General features: G+C 47.6%; 1 protein-coding gene across 2 annotated transcripts in view; it reads left to right on the plus strand.

Annotated features, from left to right (window-relative positions):
• Positions 1 to 12999, plus strand: part of LOC129712462 (G protein-activated inward rectifier potassium channel 4-like) — a 74861-nt gene that overhangs the window by 40740 nt on the left and 21122 nt on the right. For both annotated transcript variants that reach the window (XM_055660925.1, XM_055660924.1), the window contains exon 3: positions 5211 to 6187. In XM_055660925.1, coding sequence (XP_055516900.1) covers positions 5254 to 6187 — 934 coding nt within the window. In that variant the 5' untranslated portion in view covers positions 5211 to 5253. The remainder of the gene's footprint in view (positions 1 to 5210; positions 6188 to 12999) is intronic.

Raw genomic sequence — 12999 nt, forward strand, 5'->3', positions numbered from 1 at the left:
TATAAACCAGCATCTGCAGTTCCTTCCTGCACAATTTGTCTGCTCCCGTAATCCTGCCATGAGATCACGATTGTGCACATATTCCTGACGGATTGGGCTGTTGCAATGGAGAGAGTGTGAAACTCTCAGGCCTGTTGTGTCACCGCCACAATATTGATTCAGTGTTCATTTGTTCAATAATGCTTTATTTGTCACAAATTCTCTCTGCATCTATTACACAGGCAGGCCATGTTTTGGTGCCATTTCCAAAGTCCAACGTCCTGTCTGCTCTCGATGATTACTGGAGCAGTTCCCGCAAACCGACGTCCCTCTCCTCTCCTCTCCCCTCCCGACCATCATTGTGGCCCGGAGGTGTCCTATGCAGCCGACCTTGAAGGTGCTGGAGGCATTACCCCGGTTCACTCTCCTATCAGTCTGTAACCCCTCCTCACGGAATCTCACCTCCTAACGCATGACCAGACTTAGTTTGGTAACATTTGCTCCTCTAGCTCTTTAAGGACGGCACGGTGGCGCAGCAGTTGAGCTACCCCCTTACAGCACCAGAGAACCGGGTTCGATCCCAACTACAGGTGCTCTCTGTACGGAGTTTGTACGTTCTCCCCGTGACCAAGTGGGTTTTCTCTGAGATCTTCGGTTTCCTCCCACAGTCCAATGACGTACAGGTTTGTAGGTTAATTGACTTGGGATAACTGTGTTGTCACTAGCACAGATCATAGAGCGGAGCAAGATGGTCCACTCCTGCAAAATCCAATGGACTAACATGTAGTACGCAACGGGGCGGGGCGTCCGCCATTTTAGCAAATCCGACCCGACTTCTGTGAAATGTGTAATCAGCAAAGATCATAGAGCGGAGTCGGGTCAAGTTGGTTTCTTTATTTGAAAATAGAAATGAGGAAAATTATCAAGGGAATGATTTGGTATGGTAATTGAAAAGTTTCTGAAATACTAACTTAGAATGGAATCGGAGCATGCAACCATTGTCTTTTTTGAGGAGGACGGATGAGAGCTTTGGTTTATAGTCCAGGATTGAATTACTTTTAGGAAATGTTTGCTTGCTGTCAGAGCAATATTCCAATGGCCTGCATTATCTGCAATTCGAACATTAAAAATGGCATGACGGAGAGGGCAATGCTTGGGAAAGAACTGCCGATGCTGGTTTAAACTGAAGATTGACATAGAATGCTGGAGTAACTCAGCAGGACAGGCAGCATCTCTGGAGAGAAGGAATGGGTGACGTTTCGGGTCGAGACCCATCTTCAGACTGAAAGTCCCTTTCCCGTAAATACATGCTTCATTCCTCTCTTTTCATTACTTGTATGACAGTTTCTAAAATCGGTGCACACAATGCTTTGGGGCCCGTTTGAATGGGTGAAAAATACAGCAATTCCGAATCTCCCTGCACTTAGCCCCGTAGAGTTATTTTCTTTACTCTTTTCTTTACTTTTCTTTTCAATACACGTGAAAGCAAATGACAATACAACATGAAGATTTTTGCCACAAACAACCAAAGAACCTTGTAATGATTAGCATTTTATTAACTTCGCCTTTTCATTTTGGATTGAATAAATAAAAGTGATAGACGTTTACATGGAATTCAAAATATTTTTTAAATGATGGGTAGCATTTTGGAGATTTGTAGAGAAATGGAACACTTAATGTTGAGGCACCGTTACTGTAGTCCGACGCTTAAAATACCCGCGTTTTAAAATCTAAATATTTCTTTGCTGTAAAGTAAATAGTTACACATGGTCATATGGTTACCCTATATTCTGCTAATTGGTATTCGTATATATATATTTTAAAACCACGTAAATGATAAATTGCAGGAACAACATGTTTTTAAAAGTTTACTTCAGTTGTGATTAGTTAACGGTGTAAACCATTTGAAATAGAAACCAATTATATTTTTCCAAGACAAAAATCGAGGAAAAATGGCCTGAGTGCATAAATTCCTACTTCACAATCAAGAAACTGCATTAAGAAACATCGGATTCTAATTTGAATTTAGAATCCCAATACGATCCATTAGGAACCGCGACAGTTCTGCGTGCGGCACGCACTTGGGCAAATGAAATGCATCGGTCTTTAGCGATTCAGAACTGTGTTCTGCATTGCAACAATTTCATACATATTGAGCTAGGAGCTGAAGCTAGCGTCTGCCGTTTTAGAGCACTGCACAATTATAGGTAATCAAAAGAAAAATAATTAACTTTATCTAACACCTGGGTGAGAAGGGTCCAGAAGAGACGCCATGACCAAAGGGAGGGGAGACGGAAGTCGGTTACGGAAATGACACTGAGGATTACCCATGACCTACTATGGCTTTTTCAATGAGTGAACTATCTTGCTCCGCTCTATGTTCTTTGGTCGCTGTTATTGATGATGAGCCATGTTCACATTGAATGGCGGTGCTGGCTTGGTGGGCCGAAGACAATAGACAATAGGTGCAGGTGTAGGCCTTACGGCCCTTCAAGACAGCACCGCCATTCAATCTGATCATGGCTGATCATCCACATTCAGTACCCAGTTCCTGCCTTCTCCCCATATCCAGCTATCTTCATGAGCCCTATCTAGCTCTCTCTTGAAATTTCCCGAGAACCAGCCTTCACTGCCCCCTGAGGCACAGAATTCCACAGACTCACAACTGACTGTGTGAAAAAATGTTTCCTTATCTCCGTTCTAAATGGCTGACCCCTTATTCTTAAACTGTGGCCCCTGGTTTTGGACTTCCCCAACATCGCGAACATGTTTCCTGCCCTTAACCCTTGTCCAAACCTTTAATAATCATATGTTTCAATAAGATCTCCTCTCATCCTTCTAAATTCCAGAGTATACAAGCTCAGCTGCTCCATTCTCTCAGCATATGATCGTCCCGCCATCCCGGTGAACATGGTGAACCTATGCTGCATTCTCTCAATAGCAAGAATGTCCTTCCTCAAATTTGGAGACCAAAACTGCACACAATACTCTAGGTGTGGCCTCACTAGGGCCCTGTACAACAGCAGAAGGACCTCTTTGCTTTTATACTCAACTCCTCTTGTTATGAAGGCCAACACGCCATCGCTTTCTTTACTGCCTGTTGTATCTGCATGCTTACTTTCAATGACTGATGAACAAGAACTCCCAGATCCCTTTGTACTTCCGCTTTTCCCAACTTAACACCATTTAGATAATAATCTTCCTTCCTGTTTTTGCTACCAAAGTGGATACCCTCACATTTATCCACATTAAACTGCATCTGCCATGCATCTGCCCATTCTCCTAACCTGCATTCTCATAACAACCTCCTCACAGTTCACACAGTCAGCTTTGTGCCATCTGCAAATTTGCTAATGTTATTTGTAATCCCTTCATGTGGCAAAGAATTCCGGTAGGCGGCGCGGCTCTGGCCAGCAGCGGCCTCTGCAGCCTGTCCGCGTTTTTATTATTTTTTTGTCTGTGTTTTTATGTAGTTTTTGTTATTTTATGTTGGGGTGTGTGTGTGGGAGGGGGGGGGGGGGAAACTTTTTGAATCTCTCCCTGCACTGGAGACCCGACCTTTTCTCGTCGGGTCTCAGGTGTCGTTGAGGCCGCAACGAGGAGCGGCCTCCAACAGGAAGAAGCCGGGGACTCAGGTGTCGACTCACCGTTGCCGTCGCGGAGCTGGCCGAGTCCGGAGCGGGTGGAGCGGTGGAGGAGCGCTGCTGCTGCCGCTGCTGCTGCTGCTGCTACCGGAGAGTCGGAGGCTGCTGCTGCGGGTCTGTGGACGACGGCGCCGGGAGCCCACGGCTCCCTGGAGGGAGACCGCTTCTCAGGGCTCCTGCAACGGCGACTTCTCCCGCCCGAGTTGCGGGGTCGAAGAGCTCCTGGAGCGGGGCCTGACATCACTGCCCCGCGCGGCTGGAATGGCCGCGGACTTTGCGAGCGCACACCGGGGGCTCTAACACCAAGACCCGGTGTGCGACCTCGCACCACCCGGCGTGGCTTCAATGGCCGCGGGACAATCGCCATCGCCAGCCGGGGGCTATGACTTTGACTCTGACATCGGGGGGGGGGGGAGAGTGCAGTGGAGAGATAAGTTTATTTGGCCTTCCATCACAGCTATGTGATGGATGTTTATGTTAAATGTAATTATGTTGTGTCTGGGGTCTATTTGTGTGTAATGTATGGCTGCAGAAACGGCATTTCGTTTGGACCTCCAGGGGTCCAAATGACAATTAAATTGACTCTTGACTCTTGACTCTTGACTTCATCTAAATCATTAATATATATAGTAAATAGCTGCTGTCCCAGCACCGAGCCTTGTGGTACCCCACTAGTCACTTCCCACCATTCTGAAAGGGACACGTCAAGCCCTATTCTTTGTTTCCTTTCTGCTAACCAATTTTCTATCCGTCAGCACTCTACCCCCAATACCATGTTGCCCACTAATCTCGTATGTGGGACCTGATCAAATGCTTTCTGAAAGTCCATGTACGCACCATCCACTGGCTCTCACTTGTCCATTTTCCTAGTTCCATCCTCAGAAAATTCCAGAAGATTAGTCAAGCATGATTTCCCTTTCGTAAATCCATGCTGACTCAGACTGATCCTGTTACTGCTATCACAATGTGTCGCCATCTTCTGGAATCTTTTATGATTGACTCCAGCATCTTCCCCATCACCGACGTCAGGCTAACTGGTCTATAATTCTCTGTTTTTTCTCTCCTGCCTTTCTTAAAAAGTGGGATGACATTAACTAACCCCCCCCCCCCCCCCCAATCCACAGGAACCGATTCTGAATCTATAGAACATTGGAAAATGATCACCAATGTGTCCATGATTTTTAGAGCCACTTCCTTAAGTACCCATGGATGCAGACCATCAGGCACTGGGGATTTATTAGACTTCAGTCCCATCAGTCCACCCAACAACATTTCCTTCATTTCCTCCTTCACCCCAGATCCTCTGGCTGGTACATCAGGGAGATTGTTTCGGTCCTCCTTAGCAATGACGAATCCAAAGTACCTGTTCAACTCATCTGCCATTTCCTTGTTCCCCATAATAAATTCACCCTTTTCAGTCTTCATGGGCCCAATTTTGGTCTTAACTAATTGTTTCCTTTTCACATACCTTAAGAAGCTTTTACTATCTGTGGGCCTGTGTCTGCACGGTATCTCTAAACAAAACCTTATGGGCATGTTGTGCTGCGGTGTGATTTTTACAAACAGAATATGGAATCTTTATTTCAGGTGTGCATTGTGAGGAGCAGGCAGGAGTTGTAGTCGGGGCAGAATGCCAGGAGAGCCTCGAATCGCCCGCAACAATGACATGGACTTTCGGGCGAATATAAGAGAATCTAAGAAGCTGCCTAAACAAGCCCGCGGCAATGTGCTAACCACAGACAGGCCGAGGTTGCTCAATGAGCCAAAGAAACGCAAACAAAGGTACGTGAACAAGGATGGGAAATGCAACGTCCACCATGGGAATGTGCAGGAGACTTACCGCTATTTCAGTGACCTCTTCACCACCCTGGTGGACCTCAAGTGGCGCTTTAACCTTTTAATCTTCACATTGGTCTTCACCATTACCTGGCTGTTCTTTGGCTTCATCTGGTGGCTGATAGCGTACATCCGCGGAGATCTGGAGCATTTGGGAGACTCCACCTGGACGCCGTGCGTGGACAATTTGAACGGGTTTGTGTCGGCATTTCTATTTTCTATCGAGACTGAAACGACAATTGGCTACGGGCACAGAGTTATCACGGAGAAGTGTCCTGAGGGCATCATCTTGCTGCTGGTCCAGGCCATCCTGGGATCCATCGTCAACGCCCTGATGGTCGGATGCATGTTCGTGAAGATTTCTCAGCCCAAGAACCGTGCGGAGACGCTGATGTTCTCGCACCGTGCCGTCATCTCTCTCCGAGATGAGAAGCTCTGCCTGATGTTCCGCGTGGGGGATCTCCGCAACTCCCACATTGTGGAGGCTTCCATCCGGGCCAAGCTCATCAAGTCCCGGCAGACCAAGGAAGGCGAGTTTATCCCCCTCAACCAGACGGACATCAACGTGGGCTTTGACACCGGCGATGACCGGCTCTTCCTCGTATCGCCGCTCATCATCTCCCACGAGATCAACGAGAAGAGCCCCTTCTGGGAGATGAGCCGAAGTCAGCTGGAGCAGGAGGACTTTGAGATTGTGGTGATCCTTGAAGGCATGGTAGAGGCAACAGGTAGGATCTGGGCAGTGTGTTGCTTTCATGAGTGTTCATGTGGTAGGAACAGAATTATGCCATTCGGCCCATCATTCAATCATGGCTGATCTATCTTTCCCTCTCAACCCCATTCTTCCTTCACTGGACACCCTTACTAATCAAGAATCTATTTATCTCTGCCTCTTTGCAGTGTGGGTTATCAGGTGACATGGCAGTGAGCGGGTAGCGGACTCGACCATTGGTGCCGGTACAAAGTTACACATGGCAATATTTTATAGCAACCCGAGCAGCAACTAATTCACTCAGGAACCCGAGGGGTAAATTTTTCACTGGCAGGATGGTGGATATATGGAACAAGCTGCCAGAGGAGGTAGTTGAGACACGTACAATAACAAAGGACCCTTCAGCAGGTACATGACAAGGAAAAGCTTAGAGGGATACGAGCCAAATACATACAAATGGGACCAGTATTGATGGGCATATTTGTTGGGCCACAGGGCCTGCTTTCTAATCTGTATGATTCTATGTATAGGGCGGCAGAGACGTGCAGCGAGTAGAGCTGCTGCATCACGGTATCAGAGAACCAGATGTGATCCTGACTTCTGGTGGTGTCTGTGTGGAGTTTCCTCCAGGTGCCTCCCAAATCCCAAAGATGAGCAAGTTGTAGATTAATTGTCTTCAGTAAATTGCCCCTATTGTGTGGGGAATGGATGAGAAAGTGGCATAACATAGAATTAGTGTGAACAGGTGATCGGTGGTCGGCATGGACTTGGTGGGCTCAAGGGCCTGTTTCCATGCTATATCTCTGAACTAAACTAAACTAAACTAAACTAAACAAAGATTGAGGAGCCAGTGGACCTGGAAGGTCCAGAGAGATTGAGACCAGCCAATCTCAAGGGCCAGGATGCTCTCCATAAATTCCCTCAGTCTGGCCTGGCCCGAGCCAGGAGCCATTGGTCTGTACCATGGATGGAGGTTCTAACCCAGTCCTGAAGTAAGTGGTAAAGGAATTGGGCGATCAGAGGGTGACGCCTTTCACAGGGGGAGGAACAAGAAGAGCTGCCGCGTGAAGGCAGATGGATTAGTCAATGCAAAATAGAAATTGAATCTCTGCAGAAAAAGACGCAATGACGTTTTCCTTGTGTCGTAATGATGTCACCCATTCCTTTTCCCCACAGATACTGCATGTCCCATTGAGTTACTCCAGCTTTTGGTGTCTATCTTTGGTTTAAACCAGTTCCTTCCTACATGGTTGCTGGACCTCTTGAGCTCAGTAATGCTCCTCCATAACATCCTCCCACCATGTGGTTTGGGCCAACATGAAAGTATCAGTGATTCCCCACTCAGCTGAAAGACTTACATACAGAAACTGGTGCCCTCCTTGCCCAGAGAAGATCAACACTTGGATCTTGAGCAAAACGTAAAAGTGCTGGAGAAACTCACCGGGCCAGGGGGGGGGGGGGGGGGGGGGGGGAGGGGGAGGATGGACAAGTGACGTTTCAGGTCGGGATGCTTCCTGAGTGGGGAATGGGAGAACGTTGGAAATGAGCCGGGTGTGGGACAAAGTCTGGCAAGTGATAGGTGGATACAGATAGGGAGGTGGGGGCTGGGTGGCAGGTAGGTAGACAATGGCCAGAGATGAAAAGGAGACAAAAGGGAATGAGAAAAGGAGGGGAGGAGTGAAATTTAAAGCCAGAGGGAGTGATGTAGATGGAAGGGAACAAGGGGGTGAGGGAAAGAGTGGCGGGACAGTGAGAGATGCACATAAGGCCGGGGGACAGGGAGAGGAGTAGGGAGGTGTTAGTTAAAATTGGAGAATTCAACGTATATTCCATTGGGTTGTAAGCTCCTAGAGCGGAATATGAGGTGCTGTTCCTCCAGTTACATTCGAATCTGACTGGAGGGTAGCAGGGCTAGAGTGAGTGTGTGTGTGTGTGAGGGAGTGTGTGTGAGTATGTGTGAGTGTGTGAGTGAGTGAGTGAGTGAGTGTGAGTGTGTGAGTGAGTGTGTGTGAGTGAGTGTGTGTGAGTGAGTGTGTGTGTGTGAGTGTGTGTGTGTGTGTGTGTGTGTGTGTGTGTGAGTGAGTGTGAGTGTGTGTGAGTGAGTGTGTGTGTGTGAGTGTGTGTGTGTGTGTGTGTGTGTGTGTGTGTGTGAGTGAGTGTGTGTGAGTGAGTGTGTGTGAGTGAGTGTGAGTGTGTGTGTGAGTGAGTGTGAGTGTGTGTGTGAGTGTGTGTGTGTGTGAGAGTGTGTGTGTGTGAGTATGTGAGTGAGTATGTGAGTGAGTATGTGAGTGAGTGTGTGTGAGTGAGTGTGAGTGAGTGTGTGTGAGTGTGAGAGTGTGTGTGTGTGTGTGTGAGTGTGAGTGAGTATGTGTGAGTGTGTGTGAGTGTGAGTGAGTATGTGTGTGAGTGAGTATGTGAGTGAGTGTGTGAGTGAGTGTGTGGGGGTGTGTGTGTGTGTGTGTGTGTGTGTGTGGAGAGTGCGGCACAGTTAACATCTCAGGTCAATAAACTAGCATCGGAATAATTTTTTAAATTTTAAAGAGAAGTTCCGACCAAGGGTTATTTGCCTGAACTGCGAAGTGTTCTTTTCTCCACAGACGCTGCCTGACCTGCTGAGTGATTGCAATGTTTTCTGTGTTTACTGCAGGTTTGCAGCAGCTGCACCTGTTAGTGCAGATGTACTGCAGTCAGTTGATCAGAGTGAAGAACAGTTGGATATGACAGGTTCCTGTAAAGGTCAAGTATTTTTAGCAGCGCTGCAGTAATTGAGGGAATGTGTTAGCCTGGAAGCAAGGAGAGGAACACAGTGGAAAATATTACAGCAGATGTATCGAGCCACTCACACAGGCACACACGTTCACAGCTCACCGGCAATGCTCTCTGCATTCAGGGATGAGTGAACATCTGTGTTAGTGGAGACTGTATGTGCAGGACGGAACAAACAGCTCTTCAACAGAGCACAGACACCCTCCATGTACCTTCTGTCCTGAACATCCATGTCGGACAGAAGTCAAGGTACACCCAAGTCCCAGGGGAAGTGAGAAAAGTTACCTGACAGACCCCACAGACAGAATGACTCTCTCTGCGGAGTTTGTATGCTCCCCCCGTGACCTGCGCGGGTTTTCCCCGGGTGCTCCGGTTTCCTCCCACACTCCATAGTTGTCAGGTTTGTAGGTTAATTAGTTTGGTATAATTGTAAATTGTCCCCAGTGTGTGTAGGATAGTGTTCATGTGCGGGGATCACTGGTCAGCATGGACGGAGAGCCGAAGGGCCTGTTTCCGCACAGTTTCTCTAAACTAATCTAAGCTAAACATAACTAAATCAACCCTTCCACATCTACGTAAGACCAAGAGCACCAAGGTCTGCAGAATTCCCATCACTTCCTGAAGTTAGTTCAATGTAATCTCTCCCCACACACAAAGATCAGGGATTCACAGAGTAGATGGGCCAAATGGCCTGTTTCTGCTGCTATGTCTATGGACAGCCCCCCCATATGATGTGTGAGGTAGTTATGCTCCGGTGTGCTTTCCCACAGAGGGCTGGCCTCTGTGAGTGCAGCAGCCTCCATCTCCTGCTGTTGCTGCAGGACTTTCCCTTTGAAGGCCCTTTATCCAGGGGTTTGCTCCAGCCCTTTCCCAGCCCCTGGGCCCAGGAGGGCTGATCTCCAACCACAGCTACATGCTCCGGCTGTAGTCAGCTCTCCTGCCCACCCAGAGGCAGCACTAGACCGCAGTATATCCACCCTCCCACTGCCATGTCCATTGTCCAGGGTGTTGGAACATGCTGGTAGTGAGGGCAGTAAAGTAACCAGAATACCACCACTTAGTTTCCACAACATCAAATGATGAATCAAATGATTCCTCAAAGATGGGACAGTCATTTACACTTTCCCCATATGGGCTCTGAGTTGTTTTTTTCAAAGAGAAATACAGCGTGGAAACAGGCCCTTATAAATTCATGTCACTGGACCAATATTAGGCCACGAGTCTACTCCGCCATTCAATCATGGCTGATCTATCTTTCCCTCTCAACCCCATTCTCCTGCCTTCTCCCCTTAACCTTTGACACAGATACTAATCAACAATTTGTCAACCTCCCCTTTAAAAACACCCAATGATTTGGCCATTGACTTGGAATTCCACAGATTCCACACTCTTTGGCGAAAGAAATTCCTCCTCATCTCCTTTCCAAAGGTATGCCCTTTTATTATTTGGCCCATTGTGTCTGCACTGAATGTCAATTTACACAAATCTAATCTAATCAGACTCAAGGAGGATCCTGGCCCAAAACATCACATATCCATGAACTCCAGAGATGCTGCCTGACCCGCTGAGATTTTGTAAACCAACATCTGTGGTCCCTAGTATCTCCATTACTCTGATCCAATTTATTCTCTTCATATTGTCACCAACTCCCCCCAGATTCTACCACTCAGCCCCACACTAGGGGTAATTTACTGAGGCCTACAAATCCGCATGTCTTTGAAATGTGGGAGGAAACCAGATGGAAATTCACAGGGAGAAGGTGCAAAACCTGCACAGACGGAACACGAGGTCAGGATCGAACCTGGGTCACTAGCGATGTGAGGCAGCAGTTCTACCCACTGCACCACTGTGCCGCCCCTGGTCTGAGCATCCGAGGATCATTGGAGAACGTGCACCTTGACAGTTGCTACCTGTGGGACAGCATACTAAGTGGTGATAATTGTTCAGGTTGCTTTTGTCCCGGTTTGTATGTGGAGCAGAGAGATCTGGAGGAGATTACACTTCTTTGACCATTCCAGATCAGATCACAGTAAAACTAACTGCCTCTGCCATCAAAGTTTAATGAAATTATTTTTCACAGATACATCATGGAAACTGGCCCTATGGCTCACCGAGTCCACACCGACCAACGATCCCCACACATTAACACTATCCAACAAACTAGAAACAAATTACACTTATACCAAGACAATTAACATACAAACCTGTACATTTTTGGAGTGTGGGAGGAAACTGGAGATCCCGGAGAAAACCCACGCAGGTCATGGGGAGTATGTACAAACAACACAGATTGTCAGGATCGAACCCGGGTTTCTGGTGCTGTAAGGCAGCAACTTTACCGCTGCGCCACTGTGCCGCGCTACTTTGATTTGTTATGAAATCAAGGAAATGTGATCTATAATGGCACAATGGTAACTGACAGCCAGGCATCTGTACCACTGATCTGGAGACACGAGTTCAAATCCAAATGTGGCATTTGGCCATTTAAATTCAAATAATGTAATAAATATGGAATATTAAAATACAATCTAGTCTCAGTGAAAAAAACTGTATTGTTGTTAACACCATCTGATCCATGAACCTCCTCCAGGAAAGGCACCAGCTGACCTCACCTGCACTACATGTGACCCTAGACCAATGCACTACAGAAATGCTGGAAATACTCCAACAGTTAGTCAGTACCTGTGGGGAAACAAACAGGGTTCATCTTTAGCGTAAAAGAAAGGACACAAAGTGCTGGAGTAACTCAGCGAGTTAGGAAGCATCTCTGGAGAAGCATGGATAGGTGGCGTTTACAGTCTGAAGAAAGATCCTGACAAGAAACGTCACATATGCATGTTCTTTAAGCTTAGTTTTAGTTTAATTTAGTTTAGAGAACCGGAGCGGAAACAGGCCATTCAGCAGCTGTCGAGTGTACTGCCCATAGCAGTGCGGCATAGAGGCTGAGATCAGTCTGCACACAGGTATAGTTTTAGTTTTATAGTTTAGTTTAGAGATACAGCATAGAAACAGGTCCTTCACCCCACCGAGTCCACGCTGATCATCGATCACCCGTTCACACTAGTTCTATGTTATTAGTTTCTCATCCACTCTCCACACACTAGGGACAATTTACAGAGGGCCAATTTTACTTCAGAGTCACGTGAGTGACTACGTGAAGAAGGGCCGTCCGTCTGCGTGCGTGTCATTACGTCTGAACGCAACACGCGCGACGGACTGGCAGGCACTGTGTCCTCCCAGCCGTCGGGATGAGCAGGTAAGGAAAGTTGAAATCACTTACCTGCGTTCTTTTGGGCTTGAAGCTTTTTTTTTTCAGAGCCCAGATGTCGAGGAGACGGCCCGCGGGGATGTCGGCTGCCGAAGACCGCAGCTTTCCAAATAGCGGGCGATGGTCTTGTTCCCGACATTAGCGCCGACAGCAGAATCGGCAGAAGACTTTGCGCGGGAGCAGGAGCTCTGTGGTTGTCCTGCGGGACATAATACCACCCGCAAGTCTAACAAACCCGTTGACTCAGATGAGTCCGGGGAAGAGGGATACCCTCCCTCAATGGAGAGCGTCTGAGGACGACTCTCTCACATGGAGCAACTTATGGAGGAGTTGCTCCAACAATGATCCGCTCCGAAGGAGGGAGCTGTATCAGCACGGCCTACAGCAGTGCCGGTGCCGGGAGCCTCACACATGGGGCAGCCCAATGTCTTCCCCATTGGAGGGGGAACTACATATGGAAGAAACCACTCTGAATCAGAGTACAAAAGAAGATGGGGGGGGAACCTTCCTAGGGACAAGCAGAGGAAAGGAAGTAAGTAAGTTTTACTTATATTGCACTGTTCGGGTCAACTCGCATTGACACCAAAGTGCTTTACATAAAAGGAATAATAAGCTTCCATACAAACAACAGAAAATAAGTACTTCTGCAATCACCCAGGTTCCACTGGGTGCTTCCCTGGATGGAGATCTAGCTAATTGACAGCCCGCGTATTATGGAGAACCCGCAGGCAGCAGCACCTGTTTCAGGGCTGCATAAATGTCTCCTGCTCTGAGGAGAGGAGCATTCATGGTCC

This window comes from Leucoraja erinacea, chromosome 32 (genome assembly GCF_028641065.1).
Source record: "Leucoraja erinacea ecotype New England chromosome 32, Leri_hhj_1, whole genome shotgun sequence".
Classification (NCBI taxonomy): Eukaryota; Metazoa; Chordata; class Chondrichthyes; order Rajiformes; family Rajidae; genus Leucoraja; species Leucoraja erinaceus.